Source organism: Trematomus bernacchii, unplaced genomic scaffold (assembly GCF_902827165.1).
Source record: "Trematomus bernacchii unplaced genomic scaffold, fTreBer1.1, whole genome shotgun sequence".
Classification (NCBI taxonomy): domain Eukaryota; kingdom Metazoa; phylum Chordata; class Actinopteri; order Perciformes; family Nototheniidae; genus Trematomus; species Trematomus bernacchii.
The window spans coordinates 16570690-16591853 of record NW_022988043.1 but is presented as its reverse complement, the minus strand read 5'-3'; the positions used below and the strand labels follow the sequence as shown (position 1 = coordinate 16591853).

The 21164-nt window shown below is 39.8% G+C and overlaps 1 protein-coding gene across 2 annotated transcripts in view; it reads right to left on the bottom strand.

The window, feature by feature from the left end:
- Positions 1–17414, bottom strand: part of dapk1 (death-associated protein kinase 1) — a 90035-nt gene extending 72621 nt beyond the window's left edge. Inside the window, exons 1-2 of one of the 2 annotated variants that reach the window (XM_034118523.1) lie at positions 17283–17414; positions 16441–16648 (exon numbers count right to left, since the gene is read on the bottom strand). In XM_034118523.1, coding sequence (XP_033974414.1) covers positions 16441–16544 — 104 coding nt within the window. In that variant the 5' untranslated portion in view covers positions 16545–16648; positions 17283–17414. The remainder of the gene's footprint in view (positions 1–16440; positions 16649–17282) is intronic. The other variant, XM_034118524.1, reaches the window with a different exon arrangement.
- Positions 17415–21164: the final 3750 nt, after the last annotated feature.

Below are 21164 nucleotides of genomic sequence, written 5' to 3'. Positions count from 1 at the left end.
TTCTACAAATAAGAAGAGTTGATACTAGTTTCTCGTTGGTAAAACTGTGTTTGAGCTACACTGGAATGCATCAGTTCCTGTTTAACAACCATACAACTTGAATTCCGCAATATAAAAAAGGAGAAGAGTTGATTCTGTTCAAGGGAGGGGCAGCCCATCCCCGAAGAAAAAGCATGGCTCGGTGACCATGAAACAATCAATCGAACACCCACTCTTAAACTGATTTTGATAGTCGATTAATTACTCTCCTTTTTCCGTTACATATTAAATGTCTTTGGGTTTCACAGTAATGATCAAACTAGAGAAGCATGTGTCCACTGAAGCGCCAGATAATTGGTCATTTCACAATCTTTTCTGCAGTTTTAAAGACCAATTGATAATTACATACAAGTGTGAAAATAATAGTAAGTTGCAGCATGAATTGAATGACCAATCTAAATCACACCACATTCTATTTTTTGGGTTGTTAGTCAGACAGAGGCCCTAGTCCCTTAAAAAGGTACATAAGGGAGACTTTGCAGGTTAACACAAGTCAAAAATGTGGTGGTGTTGCTGTGGCTCTAGCTGGTCACTGACGATAAGAATGAAAACACATTTTAAGGGATTCAAAATGATTATAGTGGCTGACATATAAACTTACAAATGTGTCTTACACTTCAGGATATAAATAGATGTTTAATGACAAGATTTGAGATTGTGGTAAAAAAAAAAAGATACATTTTTGGGAAGCCCAAGCTTTTTTTTTTTTTTCAATGTTGTCTGACCCAACCTCACATTTTTTTCTAGATGACTTAATCTGGGCATATTACAGCTGCAGGCAGGGTGCACAATACGCGAGTGATGCAAATCTACTGGACGCTTGCTTTTGGCTGGTAAATGTTGATAGCTCTGTAACTTGTCAGCAGTTAACCACAGCAGCATTATTCATAGGTCATGTTCCATTACTTCAATCAATGTTAAAACTTCTAGGCTGGTTGGTACAGTCTATGACTTCAGACCAGGGCCAAATGTGAACTCAGGAGGGAGGAGTAACAGTTGCAGCCTAAAAAACGAAAAAGCGACAGCACTGACAGACAGATTACTGACAGAAAGCTAAATGAGAGGCAGGCAGTGTTTGCCCTTGTCTAGTAGCCACAGTGAAAAGCCTTTCAACATGTCAAAGGAATGTCACTCCCCCAGCTCCAAGGTTTTACCAACAGGTTACCAACAGCAGCACCAGCAACAATAGATACATTGTGCTTAGAGGTAAAGAGAGGTGAAGGGTTTCTTCACCGTTGTTATGATCTACAGCCACCATGGTTCCCAAACATTTTCACTGTCAAGAGCTGCTTAACAGATTCCTCAAGACCCAAAACATTACGACTATGATCTCTAGGGAGTCCCTTTAGTGCAAGTAATCTAAGAAATACAGGTGTGGATTAAAAAAAGATCTCCCAGTATGTGGGTAACAGATAATTATCCTAATCTGATCTGACTGATCTCTTTGCTAGTTTAAAAAAAGACAAATGTATTGTCAATGTTCATAACCAGAAATGCCTGATAAAAAGTTGTATGTGAAACGATGGAGTGAGTTATTTAACTGTGAAGCTCTTATTATCCTACATGCAGATTGGAAGGCTTTCCCAAGTTAATCATTTATGCAAATGTTGTGTGAATATGATAAACACCAAAATGATCTTCATAAATGACCAGGATTTGGTCATCTTTTCTCAAAAGATATACTTTGCGGGCTGAAAAAGCTGCACTGAATACTAGATATGTATCAGTTTAAGTCTGTATTTATATTCTTGTAGGATTGATTCGAATCCTTTCAGACAGAGTGGGGCAGACACTTCAAACACTGCCGACAATGAATCCACCGATTAAAATCATGTAGTCACTGACCGGCTGATGTCCAGGTCAATGTCATTCTAATTTGGCCTGCGTATTGCAGTGACGTTGATAGTTGAGTGGGTCCCCCTAAAAACAATTAGCTGTGTCTCCAGTTTGATGCAATATGATTATGTATCTGAACATTTCTGAAAAAGACATCTGTAAGAAGTGAATGGCCAGTATTACAATTGTTGATGTGATACCGTCAAATCTGATCATTTAAGTTTAAACCTACAAAGAATATTGAAGACACATTTAAGATCCGACTACACTCACCTTAACATAATACCTTCATGTTTAGATTGGTTAAGCATTTCTCAGTAGTCATACTCCTCTTTTTGGTTTACCTGTCTTCTGCTAATGTGTTCAGTTAGCTTAACAGAAGGACTACATACAGATGCAAAACCCAGGCTGATATCAGGCTGTGCATACAAATTGAGAGAAGTGCAAGACCGTTGTTCTGACAACCAAGGAGATGGCAGAAGGTTGGGGGGGGGCAGCTGGTGCTTCAGCTGGTCCATCCATCGTCTCCTGTTTTATTTCGTACTCGCCCCCTTAAACAGGGCCCCTATACGTCTGGTGAAACTGACATTCAGCAAGTTTCGAGGTGGCTAACTGTCATGACTAAGGGAAAGTGAGCAGGCACACACACAGGTTTTGTAGGTTTAGCAAACACTTGATGAAACGTGTGTTGATGTGACCCTGTTGTTATGAGACAATCTATAAAAGGACAAGTAGGCAGCTGATGACATTCAAATAATGAATGATGTCTGCACTTTATGAGTTGAATTTCCTGGCCTTGTTGACATTAATTAAAACTGAAAGGAGTTTTGAAAGGCCTTGACCTTTATTATCTCAATGCTGAAACACATAACAGACAAGACAAAAGATTGATCTTCAAGAAAAGGACCTTCAAAGAAACCAAACACAACACACTGCTTGAGCATGAATATCGCCAAGGCAACTCAGAATGACAGCAATGACCAACCTAGAGACAAGCAACAGAAAATGTGTGCATGAAACTGTGTGGCAAGAAACTTTGTGAGGATAAACCCCACCAGAAATGTACGTTGCCCCTATATCCCTAGATTACATTTGGATGTCTATTTACTATTTATAAGGCCCAATAATATTCTTCAATGTTATTGACAATTAGGCAGTATTACTGAAACCGATTTCATTATGACTCTGTACAAAGTGAAAAAATGAGAGAGAGCACAGAAAAGTGAAAAAGAGATAATAACTTTGTATCGCCTTTAACATTTGCAGCAGTCACTTGGTGCATTGCACACTTGCTCAGTACATTCCAGACTAAATGGTAAGCTTGAGGCAACAAACACTTTCTACGTAATTACGCAGACGCTTTGAGATACACAAGATGAATTTCATCAATCATTGTGTTATGTATTGTGTCAGCTGAAACTGTTAACGTAGCGGGCTACAATCTGAGCATTTCAGCTAAAGGCGTTAAAGCTTGAAACAATTAAAGAGAACTGATGTTACTGTAAGTTACGTTCACTTCTGCTAAGCTTCTGTATAGTGATGTAGGTAGGTGGGTAGGTAGGTACAGTAGGTAGAAATATTGGGTAAGTTCCCTGAACACACAACATGCTATTGTTATCAAAACATTGCTAACATTTGATTAAAAGTCAGGCAGAATCTACTGGCTACGTAAAGCCCTGTTTGTTCATTAACTGGATGAGACAGTCCCAAGCAAAGTCCAAACCAATACAGATAGGTGATATACTTTCAACATAACTGGAAACCTTTGCCAAACAAACCAAGGAATTCCACAAATTAGGTTTATCACCTGAATGAGCATTGCGGCACTCAGGAACACCTCAGCAACTATCCAAAGCATTACAAGACTCAAAATCGCACATAATGGTTCAAATTTGAATAAAAATCTGAGGCGTGGCTTAAACCAAATGCTCAGTACAGATCATGTGGTTTAAATAAGCTCAGTATTGGAAACATAGCTTTTGCGCTGCTGTAGTTTCTCTAACAGACAGCAATTACAAGCAGTCATTAATTATGCGCTTCACCGGAAATGCAAGCTTGAAACAGACTGAGGCTTTATCGATGATAACAACATACATTAAGCCTGTAATCAATATGTTTACGATTATCTTTCTGGGTGCTGATGAAATGCATCTCAAAGTGCTTCATATATCTTGGACGCAAATAAACATTAGCAAAATATATTGTATGCTTGATAGTTGCAAAGAAATGCAGTCTGACATGAAGCACTGCCTGGATCTTACCAAAGAGATGTCTTCAACTTACATGGGGGAGAATTTGTGATAAGAAAAAGATATTCCCAAAAAACCACCACATTTTTTTTATAATAAAATGTTTACATAACCTTTTTCAAAGAGAATAATGGCGCGTTTCCACTGCAGCGCGGAGCCCCGTTTAAGAGAGCTGTGACGTCAGCGGCCCGTTTTTGGTTGCGTTTCCACTTGGCCTAGTACCGGCTAGCGGGTCCTAATTCACAGTTTTTCTGGCCCCATAAAATCGTGGTTCTAGGGCCAGGAACAACCAGGCTGAGTCGGGCTGAGTATGCTAAACTAGAGAGAGAATCGCTGGCAAGGGGGCTACAACTACAACAAGATAAACATATTTGACCGTGATTTAATTGTAATACACGTTTCAAAATGATGCCGAAGTAACAACATACTGATACCGGTTAGTAAAAACCATGAATTAATGCTTTGACAAGTGTGCAGACAGACGGCAGGGGAAAAACCTTTTAAAATGTGTGTTGTCTAATGGAGATCGGCTAAGCTAACGCAGTGTATGCTCCGACCGTCCACACTCACAACAACGGCCTATACAGACATAAATAAACCAGCGACTGTATTCACCATGACACAGACAGTCTGTGGTTTGTACTTGTTTAACTTTTGTCTAGTTTCTGAACAGATATGAGGAGCTGTGAGCTCTGAGTGCTAACAGCTAACGGCTGTGTTGTTTTTCTGGGGTGCTCATTGAAGATGACGTCACGGCTCCGCCTACACTGCGTTACTATAGTTACTACCCCAGTTCCTAAACTGTAATGGAAACGCAGCATAAAGTGAGCCTAGCCATACCGAGCGAGGCCGTGTAGTGGAAACGCGCCATAAGACTTCTATCCTACTTACTATTTTGGGACCAAAAGGCTCCATGTAATAGTACAGTAGGTACTGTCATCAGATTTGTTATTGTTAATGGATGGTGAAAATGGCCCTTGACTGGGTATTAGAAAGAGTGCAAAAGTAATACAAGAAGGATGAAAGACAGAAAAGGGAAAAGTTGTCTTTTTCCCAGACGATTATAGCCCCTCAGTTTCCAAGCTTCACTGCTCGCAGATCTCTCCTAATTGACCACGAAGGGTTGTAGCAGCCCCTCCAACCCCCCCCCCCCCCCCCCAAATACACGCACATGGAGTATGACACCCCTGCCATTCACCCGCTAACACAGTTGGCAGGGATCCAATTATCCTCAAATGACGGCAGAGATTAATTGAAAATAACTCATTATGTTCCTAGGGGACATTCCAAGTGAGTCAGATTTCAATTTTTGGGGTGTGAGTGGAACAATCACAAGGCATAAGTCTCCCAGGGCAGAGATGGACAGACTGACAGACTGACTTTCGAGACAAAGATAGAGAGCATGAAGGGGAAGAAAATCTGAGTAAATCCTGTAGGAATACTGTCGGCCAGTACGTCTTCTGCAATATTTCTACTTCTAGGCACCAAACAAATTGGTATAAGTTATGTATTTATATTTTGTTTACCATTTATCTCTTGCATGATGATCCTGAAATCACAGGAATATCAACATACCTCTGACACATCCATCCTCCTTACTGCTGCTGCATAATGTTGGCAATACACACTGGGTCTATTGCACTTAGTGTACTCAGTGTTGTAGATAAGTGTGTCATACTAAATGAGTCAAATGTAAATTAATGCAAGGTGTTGGCAACCGCAGATAGATAGGTCTTGTAGTGTTATCCTACTATTACAGTTATCAATGGCATCTCAGTTTGACCTCTTGACCCCATATCTGATGCCTACAATAAACATTGGGAGGGTATGTTTTGACATTCAGTACCAAGTGATCACAAATAAATGACAGCAGAAATGTAAAGCTTATTTCCCTCTGTGAGCTACAGATTTGAGTGTGACCTAAGTTGTGGGGTGATGACATATGACATATTTTTGTTGGCCGACCCGGATGTTAGCATCGCAAGGGATCCCTCGACTAAAATAAATGGGAATTAATTCCATTGGATTTTCAAAAACATCACGAAATAATAATGATGTTACAATAACAACATGTTTATAGTAGTTGAAGCGTAAATGTAATTATGAGTAGTAAAAAACTAACGTAAGGCTATACAAACTACATGATGGCATAGGCGGCGCCAGGGGGGCGCTAGGGGGTGCTGCAGCTCCCCCTAGGATAGCCATAGCACCCCCTAAGCACCCCCAAGAAATGTATGTGTCTTTTTTTTTGTGTGTGAAATTCATAATTAAAAAATTGATTGATTCGAGAATAATATGCTACAGTACAAGTACTTCTGGGTCTCTGTGTTTCATTCAAGCTCGGCTCTGTGTGGCAATAGCGCATTTATTGTGATTGAGAGAGAGTGAGAGTGAGAGTGAGAGTGAGAGTGAGAGTGAGAGTGAGAGAGAACCGGTGCCAGCAGGGAACGTGTTGTTAGCATCTGGTTAGCTAGCTGCACTAACGGACATAAGGAGCTGTTTCCAGAGACTCAGGTGAGCTAAAGGACTCTCTGAGTGTTTAGATAGTTAAGTTTAGTCTAAGTTATCTCAGTGGGTCTCAAACGGTTTGGTCACAAATGATGTAAAAGATCATTTCCGAGGCACACCTTCATATGAAGAGAATACATGTAAAACAGTTATGAAATACTATATGACAGTAAAACAAGAATACAGTTTAAAAGGGTGTGATTTGTAAAATATCCATAAAGAAATAGTAAATCTGTTTACAGTTCTGTTTCATATAGGTGTTGAGAGATGTATCCATAGATCTCTTCATGTTGCTCCCAAAGTGCACCAGATTGAAGCTTTTAACTTCAATATTTAAAAAAAGATCTTCCCGGGGGAGCATGCCCCCCCCCCCTAGAGGATGTGAGGTCCGCCCCCCACTTATAAAAATAGCACTTTACCCCTGCTTACACCTATATGCCGTGAGCTGATTATCGAGCCTTCATTGTAACAGTGTGTACTGTGTATGTGCGTGTGGGTAGAAAGTGCAGTAGAAAATTCCACTGTAGCGCCGGTACATTAATGGGAAACCCTATACATGTTTGAGCAGCCTCTATGAAAAGTCAAGCTACCCCACAGCACCCCCAAAAGAAAATCTCTGGCGCCGCCACTGCATGATGGTTGCATTACATCACCACCGCTAAGCTAAAGTCGGCTAATGTTTTGCCTGATGGCGCTAAGTAGTCCCATTTAGCCACTTGTTAGCAAGCGCTGTTTTTACATACAACGAGCTTCAGAAATACACTAGTGGGGTGTTTACTGACGTATTATATGGCCATGTTGAAAATCAAAGAAAGGTAGAATAAATACTGACTATATTTTGCTCTATGGACAAGCATTTGTAGGAAGGGTACACATTAAATCAGTATTATATTATATAATCTCCAAGAGCTATAGGGAAATAAAGGTATCAACTTAAAAAGTAAAGTGACAATACTGACAAACCGTTAAACTCAACTGGGGGTCAAAAGAGGAACTGATACATATGAAATAATTTAGTCCCATTGTGTAAACATTGCGTTTCTTCTTTTTTTTTTGTTTAGCTTTCTTTATAAAACAACCTCAAATCAAAGCTGTAATAGTCAGTAACATGTTATTAGTGATAGAAAAACCTGCATATGTAATGGACTGGAAACCTTATCCTTAGTCTCAGACGGAAAAGAGGTACCACTGCATTTATGCAACAGTGCTAATGCTCCCTGGGTTAAAGGAGGAGGGTGGGGTGGGGAAGGGGGGGTGAGTGAGTGGCAGGCATCATTAAGGACACTCCTGCTACCCAGACTGCCCCTCCACCCAATAATGCAAGCCAGGGTAGGGGGGTAAATCTAGGTCAGTAGCTGGGGCACAGTCTGCATGGAGTGCTGCATGGCATTAGCCGGTGCGTGTGTGATAGCAAAAAGGATGTCACTGTTTGTTGTAGTGAATATTCTGTAGATGTATTTCTAATGGACTGCATAGAGAGTGACAGTTTCTTGCTGGTAAAATACAGTCTAAATTGTATCACCATTTAATTCATGAATATCATTTGAATATAATCCTATTTTGTATTCATAGAAATTAGTCTTTGGGGTGGTTTTTACTGAGGAATCGCCCAAATACAGTCCTGGCGTCTTAAGTTCATTTGCATTGCAGAATCCCTGCTGAAATACACCGACCCCTTCTCCTCTACGGATGGCTGCCACACACCCGTCAGATAGACACAAGAGGGCCAATTGGTACGGCAGTTAGATTAATGCAGACTAATGATAGGGGCAGAGCACTGCAAAAAATATGCAAAGTGCAAAACCTGCCCTGAGGATGAGATGAAAGGCACAAAGCCAAATTAATTCCACAGTCAGCGAATGTCTTAGTTCATGTTTCTCTCTCCAAGTCCAGAAAACAGCAGCGTCAGTGTGTCTCCAAACAAATGACAACATGGAAACTGAAGAAGAACACATGACCCGACCGCCTGTTCCTCATAAATACTTTGATATTTTTGACCCATTGCAAGCTGTGGTCAGACCAGAAAAATGGCTTGTTGATATTTTAGACTGTTGTGATATTCAATGCCTTGAAAGAAAGATCAGATATCAACCAGTCAGTGTTGTCTACTGCCGACATGATGGGGGTTTCTCTCTCAGTTGACAGCAATGGAAAAACAATCTTGATTGTAAAGGCTGTACGGTGTCCCAGTTTCCCCCCATCCCCAGACAACAGAAAACATCACCTGAGAGTAGCTTGGCAACATTAGAATTGAATTAGTATGGGTTTAAGTTCAGTTTTTCTCTCAAATTAGGGTGTAAAATATGTTTTAAAAGCACTTATGGCAGTACAATTAAAAGGAAAACACTCAATACTCATCTTCTTTGCCATGCAATTGGTTATATATACACACACACACACATACTGTATAAATGGTGAAACTAATGGTTGTTTCCACTTTATCATTTATTTCCTGAGTATTCTCTCAATTAACAGAATAATAATTTGGTAGACCAACCCCAAAAACCTAAATATTTCACATTAACCAAGCAGAACGAACAGCAATGGCATTTTTGTTTAAAATATTATTTAAACCATAATTAGTCCAAAGAATTCCCAATTATATTTTGCTCATCAAATACTCGGTGCACTTAGTCAACATAATCATTTAGCTCTGGCACAATGTATTGACCAATGGAAAAAATGACACGCCCTTCAATGTGCAGCTATTTCTCAACTGCAGGCTTGAGAGGCCCTAAGCCATGATAGTGCGTTTGGTTTTTTTCCAAACAGGTTTAACAGCCAGGCGACACACCACTACTATGAAAATCTTTAACGCCTCAACAATGCTTCTCTCTTCACTTAACCATCATTTCAAAGAGGTATCAAATTTGATATCCTTTAGACACTAGTAACTGTGAACTGTCTTCAATTATTCCCTGCTGATCTCGGCCCAGAAAATAGAATTGATCTGCCAATCTGGGAGGCAATTAGAGATCAACTGAGCACAGATGTGGTCAGTGCTCGGCCTTTTAGAGAAAATGGGCGTTCAGGAGAACAGCAGCCGGGGTGGCGACTCCACTGATATCTCTTAATGACAGAGCATTTTGCACTTTCAATGATTGAAGTTGCCTTCTGCACCTCTAGAGGGTTGGTATTCGGGCTGCACGATTAATCTAAAATTGTATTGAGAATCGCAATATGGACAAGGGCAATATTCGAATCATAGAAAGCACAATGTTTGTTAAAGGCTAACTGTGTTAAAATATCCAACACAGTCTCACTCCCTGATCGTCCAATAGCGACGCTTGGTCAGGGTCCTTTGGCGTGCAGTTGTGACGCGCCGAGTCTCCTTCAGCTTCATAAACGGACGCAAAGAGCTTTCAACTGATTGCAATGTATTCCCATCGGCGGCGGTATTTGACGCTCAGGGAAGCACCGCATCGGTCCATGTCGGCGGCAGTTAAAAAGGCAATGTGAGCGTCCATTCCCATTGGATAACGGAGAATTTTACACCCGGAAGTAAGTATTCTCCTTAGTGTCGATTGATTTTACAGTGATATCTGCACTACTCATCAACTCAAAAACACCAGATTATCCTGGTTACACAACATTGATTGGTTTAAATTGTGTACAATGTTTTTCCCCTTCGACTCTGAGAAACAAATAGTTGTATCGGAGTTTAGGATGGCCGAAGACACTACACTACCCATAATCCTCAGCTATCGTTTGAGACTACACCATGCGCTTTGCTCGACAAACCCCGTGATTAGTCCTCAAGCTCTGTGATTGGTTGACCTCTGACTGTATTCCATATGAAAAACAACGTTTCGTAAAAGATAAAATCATACTTTATTCAGCAGTGCTTGCTTTACTCTTTGAAAGTCATCACATACATGCATTGTAATAAATGGTTCGGCTGCATTAAATATTACACATCTGGCTTAGTTCTTTATTTATCTACAGAGATTGGGCCTCAGAATAGACCGGAAACCATTCTGTTAGCGTTCTGTTTTAATTGCACAATAAAGTTAATAGTAATATTTTGTTTGATATTATTATTTTTTATTAACTACTAGACCGCTGGGTCATGTTAAGACCATCTTTTCTGTGTTGCTGTGGGTTTTTCCCATCGCTTTTGTGTTACAAATATCAAAACAATATGTGTGGTCGTCTGTGGATAACAAAATATATCCGTCGTAAACTAAACCAGAAACAGCAGTATATTTTATTTTGTTAACACTGTAAACTTGACAGCTTTTTAACCCGAACCACCTAGTGGTTAAAGCACGTTATCGCACGTTTAGAGTAATTGCAATGCAGGTAGATTGTGTTGCTTTTTAATGACTGTTTTTAAATGCCTTTTTCTTAATGTCTTTCATTTTTGTAAAGCACTTTGAATTGCCTTGTGTTGAAAGGTCAGTGTTTCCCATACATTGATTTATTTGTGGCGGGCCGCCACAATTAAATATCGACCGCCACAAATGGATCTCATAAAAAAAGAAATTATTTATTTTATTGTTATTTATTTTTTTGGTGGTCTAATGGATAGTGAGGTGGGCTGATGATCGGAAGGTTGCGAGTTCAAATCCTGCCTGGAACACCACTACTAGTGTGCCCTTGAGTAAGCCACCCTCGGTTACTCCAGGGAGAATGTCCCTGTAATTGGTCATTGTAAGTCGCTTTGGAATAAGGCGTCTGCTAAATGCCTAAATTGTAAATTGTAAATTATATTTTTGGGAAAATAAACCCCACAGATCCTCAACTCCGGTGTGTTTCACTCATTAACAACGCAACACAGAGCAACAAGAACGTTGTCTACAGTAGCCATGAACTCGCATGTATTATCTTATTTGAGGGGGGGGGTGGATGCGTGGACCACCCGAATAGGTTAAGGGGCCTTTGGCGTTTCTTGTCGGGGGGGGGGGGGGGGGGATATAGAATCCAATTCTGTGGGAAACACTGAAGGTGCTATATAAACTTGCCTTGCCTAAGGTCTGCTCCATGTTTTGTTGAATGTGTTATATTTGATGAAAACATTTAAATATTAAGAGTATATACAAAATAGGGGGAAAGTAGAAGGTCAATGATAGAAATATAGAATAGAAAATATCAAGAAGATACTGTAAGTGATATCTAGAATAAAGCAGTTTAGTGCCGGATGTACAAAGATATTAATAGGAGGATGTGCAAAACAGAAAAACTACTTAGGCTTTATTTAAACATTAAATAATACTTTAGGTTAAGGTCTTCTTTTAAATACATGTAAGCAAAAAGCTTTGGGGGTATCTACAGATAAATATTAAGCCTGACAAAGTACTTAACGTTTAATATATTGCATGGTTTGTTTTGGGACTTGACAATCAACTCTCCTGCAAAGTTAACTATGTTGAAGCACTTATTTTAACTGATATTATACATGTTAATTATACTCTTATAAGATGTATGTAGATAGAATAAGAAATGTGCAGAATACGACAGTTTAATGGTGGAGGTATACACGCATATTGATAGATGTCTTGTAATGCACTGTTGAGGAACCTGCGACCCAAGTTTTTCATTCATTGCATAACTACACCGTAGTTGTGTATATTATGTCAATAAACCTTTGAAAATCTTGAAAGGGATGTGCAAAATAGCCATTATATACAGTTTTTGATGAACGATTAGAGAATAACGAGTAATGAATATGCTTTATAGGGATCTGCAGATACATTTGTATTCTTTTCAAGCACCAACTATTTCATATCTCGCCTGATTGTTGGCACTTGACAATCACCTTCCCTGATTTTACTCAGGTGTAACTGAAGTCTGATTTAAGGGTTGTTTATATTTCACATCATTAATCCAAATCTGTAAAGTAACTAAAATAAATGTAGTGGATTAAAAATACCAGGTCAACCTTAAAGAAAGCCCTCAGGATTATAAAAGACCCCCCATCACCCCAGCCACAAACTGTTCTGTCTGTTCTGGGGGGGTGGACACGTACGAGTCCAGTTTTGGATAGTGTGCGAATCGAAGGGGAAAAACACAAAAGCATTGTGCACAATTTAAACCAATCAATGTTGTGTAATTAACAAGGATAATCTGGTGTTTTTGAGTTGATGAGTAGTGCAGATATCACTGTAAAATCAATCGACAGTAAGGAGAATACTTACTTCCGGGTGTAAAATTCTCCGTTATCCAATGGGAATGGACGCTCACATTGCCTTTAACTGCTGCCGACATGGACCGATGCGGTGCTTCCCTGAGCGTCAATTACCGCCGCCGATGGGAATACATTGCAATCAGTTGAAAGCTCTTTGCGTCCGTTTATGAAGCTGAAGGAGACTCGGTGCGTCACAAATGCACGCCAAAGGACCCTGACCAAGCGTCGCTCTTTGACGATCAAGGAGTGAGACTGTGTTGAAATATCAAGTATTGCTGCTGGGATATTTCATCCTACAACTGATATTATACAGATTTAAAACAAAAAAATGTTTGGTAGAGGTCCACATAAAAAATCATTACATCATTATATTAATATATATTTCAAGAATAATGACAAGAACGATTAGAAAATGATCAATCCCTCCTAATATCGTAAACCGTATCGCAATTGCAATATCAGTCAAAACAATAGCGATTAGCTATTTAAAAACGCAGCTCTATTTGGAACACCACACACCACTTTGACAAAGAAGAGAAACACTGATCCAGGTCAAAAAGAGGTTGAATCAAGGTCTGATGAATCCATCACTCTGGAGAGTAAAGACTTAGAAGGTGATTCCAGTGGCCGGGGAAACACTTTGAGACAGGATCAGACTGCACATTTATGTAGCTGCATTGCTTCTTTCACACCCTCCTTCATATTATACTGAGCCTGCATGCTCACTGTAGCTAGCTACTAGGGATGGGTATCGTTAAGGCTTAAACGGTACTACTACTTTTATCGATACTGCTTATCGATCCGGTCCTTTAACGGTATTGTTATCGGTTCTTTTGGAGAAAAAAATAAGGTAAACTAACTAAACAAATTGTGAACAAAATTAACATTGCTTTTTATTTAAATTAAATAAATAATATTTCCCATCAAAAGAAACAGCACCAGGGTTGTTTCATTGTAGCTGAAACTTTAACAAAATAAATCACTCAGTTACCTCTAATCATTAATCCATGTTTATATAATTTAGTTAACTCCGTGTGTTGCTGCTAGCATACATAATACCCGACGTGGAAACGTTACTCGTGGATGGGGCTACAGAGCTACTAGGAAGACAGTCGAACCCGGTGCATTTCTACGTCTGAATGTGGTGCACCTTTGCAAGATGTTTAGACAAATTGCTCGTGTTACCGCCCTTACATGCTAAACTCTTATCGCACTTTTGGCAACGAGCATTGTCCACATCGAGAGTGAGTGTGTGTGTGTGTGTGTGTGTGTGTGTGTGTGTGTGTGTGTGTGTGTGTGTGTGTGTGTGTGAGCCGCGTGTGTGTAAACTGCCCCGCCCCCTCGCACACAGACGGGGGAGAGAGAGAGATCTCTCGTCTGGATTGGAAAGATCGAAAATACAAAAAATAATCATAGACGCATTTTGCAGTCTTTTTGCATATTAGATAACGGAGTTGACACTAAAACTGCAATATAATGTTTGTGTAGCATAATGCATATGACATATATTTTAGATGTCTCCAGTACCGATAAAAAGACCGATAACGTCGGAGCTTAACGGTAAAACGGTCTTTAATAATTCAGCCCCGGGGCCCGTTTAATACCGGGGCTCGGTACCCATCCCTACTAGCTACTAATGAAGCTTAGATGCTTGGCTTCACCAGACTTCAGTTCCACCATGCATGCAAAGTAAAGCAGGCAGTATCAGTGTCAGTGAAAGGATAAAGTCCCTGCTTGGGTGATTTCCCATTTTCTTCTTTTGCCAAACCAAATTGGGCCTCATTCCAATTCAAGCCAGAGTCAGGCCGGGAGTACAGTCGGATCAAAAGCCTCTCTGTCTTTAAGTGTGCAAGGCATTACAGTGCAGGTCATGCCGCTGTAATCTAGCTAATGAATAGACAGATTCACCAGTTTTTGATAATAAATTAACTGGTTTCTCCAAAGTCCATCTAGGTTAAAGCATGTAAGAACATGTTTTAAAATGTGTTAATATACAGCACGAGATTCATACATTTGCTTATTCTTATCCTATGGTTTGCATGCCATTCAAGGTTAGATTCAGTAAATGGTTTTAAGTACACATCATTTACTTTTTTAATGAAGGCAACCTGGTTCATGAGTTTTGATCCACCTGTTCCCTCGCCGTTTGAGGGCATTCATTTACGCTTTACCCAAAATAGAAAATAGAAAATAAAAAGTACTGGCCTGCTGATGAAAGCAGAATACATTTTCTAAAATGGTATTTGTTTGTGATTTGAAATTACAACCTGCAGCAGCAACTGCCCTTTTTCACCCAAAGCAAAACATGCCTCTCACTGATAAATCATCAACTGAACCAACTGTACTTAATGTATTTTTCTTACCTTGCGGTTGCCTTAAACTCCCCTAAGTCATACATAATACTCTTGTCTCATTACAGGTAAATCCTTTCAAAATCAGCCTTGCACAATACCCAGTCGGTTGCTCTATATTAGAGCGGACTCAAAACAGCAGCTTGCATAGATGCCTTTATTACAAGAGCAGCCAATGTTTACCATATTTCAACATAATGTCAAAATAGCCCTGCCTATTGAACTATGAGGGTACACAACCCAATTTAACATCTTAAAGCTACACTCAGCTCACAATAGAGACTGGATCCTGATGTTGGAATTACGACCAAATGTGACTATCACACTGACATAGCCGTCTCTTAACCTCCAGCCAGAAATTCAATCCCATTACGCAAAGCTCCTCAACCGTCTCTATTACCAAAGTAGCATAGTAAAGCAACTAGAGCAGCCTCAGCTCTCCCCCACAGTGCTGGAAGGTGAGCGCTAATAGGAGAAGCAGTGTTGCCAGACAGGCCCTGGAGATCAGAAAACAATTGGTTGATTATTACCAAAACCAAGTACATGTGTCACTTTGATAACCAGAAGCTCACGGAGATCCATTTCCATGTTTCTGACAGTCATGGGTGGTATTTAGGGTATCGTTTTGATCCATGCAGCAGAAAAATTAAGCTAAGAACTAAACAGCCATCAGTTTTAACACTGCGGTTTCATATTAAATGGAACACAAGGCCATCACTCAGTCTTTTGCTTGAATGTGGCCCCCTTGTTTGTGATAGAAAGAAACTCAACAGACAAAAAAAGACAACCCAAAGCACCAAAACACCTGTCTTGGCACATTCTATCATCTACATTGTTGTTTCTCTGTGTAGAGCTTTCACCTTTGACCAAACACTGTGTGAATGAAATGAAAGCAGGCGGTGTCATGATGTAAATCCTCTCCCTGTAAAGATGTATACAGTACAGTGATACCATCCGGCTTCCTCTTGCAATAAATCTCCAGGCAGAGGCAGCAACAGTACCAGACGCTAACCGCTTCATCACTGACATTGATGCATTATGGACTGCATTAATCACAGTGGGGGGATGCATGTGGGGACACAGGATCAGTATTGAGCATGCTTGAATGACAGTGTGCATCACTGTATGTGCTTTAAATCTGTATGCATTGTTGTGGCATGACAACATACATCAAGGTTTTGCTATATGAATAGACAGATAGGTAAAAATGCTTAATATAATCCTGTATAAACTGAGATAAGGTAGTTTCCTCACCCTCGCTCTCGCACTTCTACCTTAAAAATGGGAAGTTTATACGGAATAAGAATATACCTCAATAAATGAAACTTACCTCCCCAGCTCGTCTCCAATAACGTAAAATTCCTCAACATTTTCTTGGTTGAAAACAGTCATGTTGTCCAGGCACTTCCTCCCTTTTCCACCGACCGCAGGCATGTCCTCGGAAAAACGGCACCCCGGCTCTTCACAGCGGCACCATCCCTACCAGCAGCCTCCGGTCTGGGCAGGGTTACAGCCAAACAACCCTCCTCATGTTAGAGCTTCCGAAGCCAGTGGGAAACACATCAACAGAGGGGGGGGGGTAAACCATTAAACGTCGACTATGAACTGGAAGAAGGTGTGCAAACAAAAGGAGTCCTAACTGACGGACTAATGAACCTGCACCTCCGGGGCGACGTCACGAATCCTGGAGCTGCTCTCCCCGTCCCTACTATCTCTATTATTTCACCCGTTTCAATGAATGGACTAAATAACAGCTGCTTAAGATAATAGTAACAATAATTAAGTCACCACTAATAAGGAAGGCGAATAAACTAACCCCCCCATGTGAAAGCTTGGTGTAGCCATGGGAAACACGCTAGCCTCCTCCTTTCAGCCCAGCAAGGGGAAAAAATGACTGCTGAGTAAAGTCATATCTTCTTTAAATAAGGACCTGAGACAGGTGTTTAACCCAGTTTAAGTTCGTACTAAAAAAGCCACACCCCCCAGAAACCCAAACTAAAAGCCGAACACATGAGCTTTTCTTATTTACAACAATGACTCGCCGCCCCTGTGAATATGACATATTTTGAATCGTGAACATTATCGTTAGCTTGTTTATACCGAGCGCTACTGACTCTTTCTTGATGCCGACTACTGACTCTAATTGTAGCAATTCACTGCGGAGTATCTTACAGTTTAACGGTGCGCGTCCCCTGCCACACGTAGCCGAGATTTCATGCGTTTTGTGGGAGCCTCTGACCCCGGTTTGGCTCACGGGAGAGAAAAATGTTGGCTTGAACGGGAGAAATCAACCTTAACAATGTGAGGCAGTCTGGTCCTAGTGCTGCATTCATAGTATATGGGAAATTGTGGTGATGTACGTTAGAGCGACTCAATCATATCGGTTATATTCTATCCCATGCTAAATTAATATGCTAGATGACGCTAACACAAACAAATCACACATTTAAACATATGTTATACATACTGTAAGAAATAAAGGTTGTTATGCCTCTCAACATATTGAAGCAAAATGTGTTTTTCAACGAGACTCCTGCAATTACCTTTTTTTTACATGCCCTGAATGCAGCATTCAGTTAATAGTGCTTCTTCTGTCGCAGGAGGGCAGCAGAGCTTTCACTTTTATTTTATTTTAATCACAGTTTAGCAGATCATTTGTTTGCAGTGTATTTATGTAATACTTATTATAGTTTTAGAAAGAGCATAGGCAGAAATAATTCAAGTGTATTGAACCCACATGATTGACCAAATTTGAACACAGCTAATTAAATCACAGTTTCAACCCCATCACCTACAATCTAAGAATGAAACATTTGCTAAACATGTAAAAAGAATACTAAAAAAGGATGCAGAAACACATTTTAATGTCTGCCTCTGACACAACTATAATCATAAAGAAGAAAGGTTTGAGGTTTTCTGTTATAAATATTTTTTTAAGTATGTATTTGACTATGAAATACCCATCCGACACAAGCCATTTGCCAGGAGAATACCTTGACATTTTTTGCTTTGTTGAACTTTTGTCTTCCCCATAGAAGACCAGCTTTAAATGAGCCAGGTTTTTTACTTCTTAAAATAAACTGTATGATAGTTATAGGTGAAAAATATCCTCTTCATCCCAGATAATCTCAGGGTGTGAGTATGAATAATCCATCCATGTTATCTATCAGGCCATTGTCTGAGCTGCTAATCCCCCTTCAGGGCTGCGGGGGGCTGGAGCCTATCCCATCATGCCCTGGGAAAGAGACAGGTTACACCCTGGTGAATCTACTGAGAAACAAACCTTACAAATTAGAGCAGGGGGCCCTCGCCGACCTTTCCTTCTCCAAGACTCATTATGACTAAGATTTGTATTGTACATGTTCAGTCAAGGTGAAGCGTAAAACGGTGTAACCATCATATCCTCCAGAGACCCACCCATTCATTTGTGTCCTCTGTGGAGCACATTGGGTTTTGGTCCATTACTTAGAGGTTATACATGCCACAGTATTAAGTCCAATTGTACTCCACAGAGGACATCCTGGGCTTCTCAAACATATGACATATGTGGGGGTGTTGCTTTGAAAAAGATAATTTCATCGTATTTCAAAATGGCGTCCATCAACACAAGCACTATTTATAGAAAGAGAAATGATAAGTTTGTAATTTTGTAATTACCAGTGTTGTGAGTTCAATATTTTTAATTAATCATAGTAAGGGAACATCTTAGGAGTTAGTGTAGTGAGTTTTCAGTGCAGGGTAATACTTATTTGACCTAAAACTAAATGTTTTTATGAATGTCCTCTGAGGAGGACATGGGGATTTGCTAACTTTTTATTTCCCCATTTTACACAACACAAATGGAGTCCACTATGGGCCAAAACTAACACTTAGGTTTCTGTAGGGTTCATGGCAGACGGATGCACGGGGAAAACATACATCAAGTGCCTCAAGTGTCAGATGTATCTCTGCATTTCAAAAAAGGATGGAGTACTACAAATGAGGGCTCAATATTTGTTGCATTGAGTTGTTGTGCTCTAATGTTGTCTAAATGTACTTGTATGTTAATGTTGTTTGTATACTATGCTTCGCATAACTAACACCCGATGTCCACTACAAAGGACACACAATTAAACAAACAAACAAAAAAATGATTAGTTTTGTTAGTCATTATGTTTATACCACCCTAAAGACTTGTGTGATCAAAAAAAAAAGGAAATTTGAAACCTTTTTCTTTCTGGGTCTCATCTGTTCACTCCCCTTCAGATGGCACACTGTAAAGTCATGAGATCCACGGAGTCCAGAGCTGCAGCTGTTGTTATTATTACCATAACTGATTAATCTGTCAATTGATCATTTGGAGTTTTTGCAGTTGTATTGGGTGAGGCACAATTGTACTTTTGTATACTTTTGCATAGTACAATAATCTGATTCTGATTAATATTTTATAAGTCCATACTGTGTTTTCTGTGTAAACTCTCAATCTCAAAAGTAACCTATAGTAAAGCTGCCATGCTGCGCAGTAAAACAAAATGAAACATTTCCTTCTAAAATGTAATAAAGTAAAAGTCTAAAGCTGAAGTAAAGCACTTTAATTTGTTCTTAATTTATTAGTTTTCCATTTAACTTTTGGAGGCTGATGATTATGGTTTTTACAAATGAATACTCTAGGTTTCCTGATGCCCTTGATGTATTCACATTGTGTTTCTTTGTACCTGGGTCCATGTACCTAAAGAAATTGAGTTAATCCTCACATATGAGAAGCCGGAAACATCACATGTTTGGCTTTCATTCTTTTTTTTATTAACTTTGACCATTAATAAGCTATATAATTTGTTAAGACACATAGATAAGATACTTTCAGATATACAATCGTAAATGAGAGCTTTTTGCCTTGAAAGTACAGGTGAAGTGATTCAATTCCAGTGTGTAGGAGGCTGAACACACTCAGCTCTGAAGGGGCTGTGCTGTTGAGATTCACACAGAGCTTTTAGAGTGGGAATCATTTTCCTTCCCCTTAGGTGGAGCAGCTGATCCACATTATTGTGCACTTGGTAAAAAAAGCCACAAAACTGACACACTGGAGCTGGAGCTGGAGTGGATGATTCCTCCCATCACAGATTTGCTTGCATCCTGACGCACAGGTGTTAGCAGCATGAGGATGGATGTCATCATGTTCCGAAATTCATGGTCCCCAGAGGATCATTTCTACTGACATTGTCATCCCCTGGCATTCCCAATAGCGCCATGAGCAAGTTAAAGTGTCCCCTCATTCTGTTACATTTCTTCACTGTTAGTAGATGGGTTTTGTGCAAAACACATTCATGTTCTTCTTAGGATGAATTGCAATTGCTTTGGGGAGCCTCCGATGTTTCATAAAGCGCTATCATTAGATTCAAAGATTTTTAAGATAAAGACGACCTATTGCTATGCTTTGATATTTCTGAAAGGCCAGCAGGTATCGCAGGGGGTCAAAATAAAGAAAATAATAGATATATAATCAAGTATAATAGTTAAACTTTATATAGAAAATATTGTTTTAATATACTCAATTTAAAATCTAACAACATTTACACGCTTTACACCTTTGAGCCATCTTTCTTTTATTGTTTTTTCATTTCATACACGATGCCCATTTTCAACATCATAAATACTGTTACGGCTTTATGTGTTCCCTGTTCCTTTTCCCCTCCAGTTCCTCTTCCCTGGTGTGCTGCGTTGGTGCTACGAGGTTCAGATGAGCTGCACCTGGAGAAAAAAGAGGTCAAGAGGACTGCTGTGATTCTGCCTCTGTCCAGGATGGATATTTGTACACTATGTTTGATTATAATAAATGCTATGGATTTTATTATTTTAAAGGTGTCTTCTGTGTTCTATTTGGGTCAGTTGTGTCATTTTGTTAGCCCCATAGAGCCATTTTAAGGGTGGGGCATTAGAAATGCGGACTCGTCTGAGATTGAATGTCCATGAGGTGAGGTAAATGTGTAAGTATTTGTCTGTATCTAGTGGCCGTTGTTTGCTTTGTAGAGATTTGGTTTGAGTTAATGTGTGGTTATTGCTGTTTGTTTAGTTGGG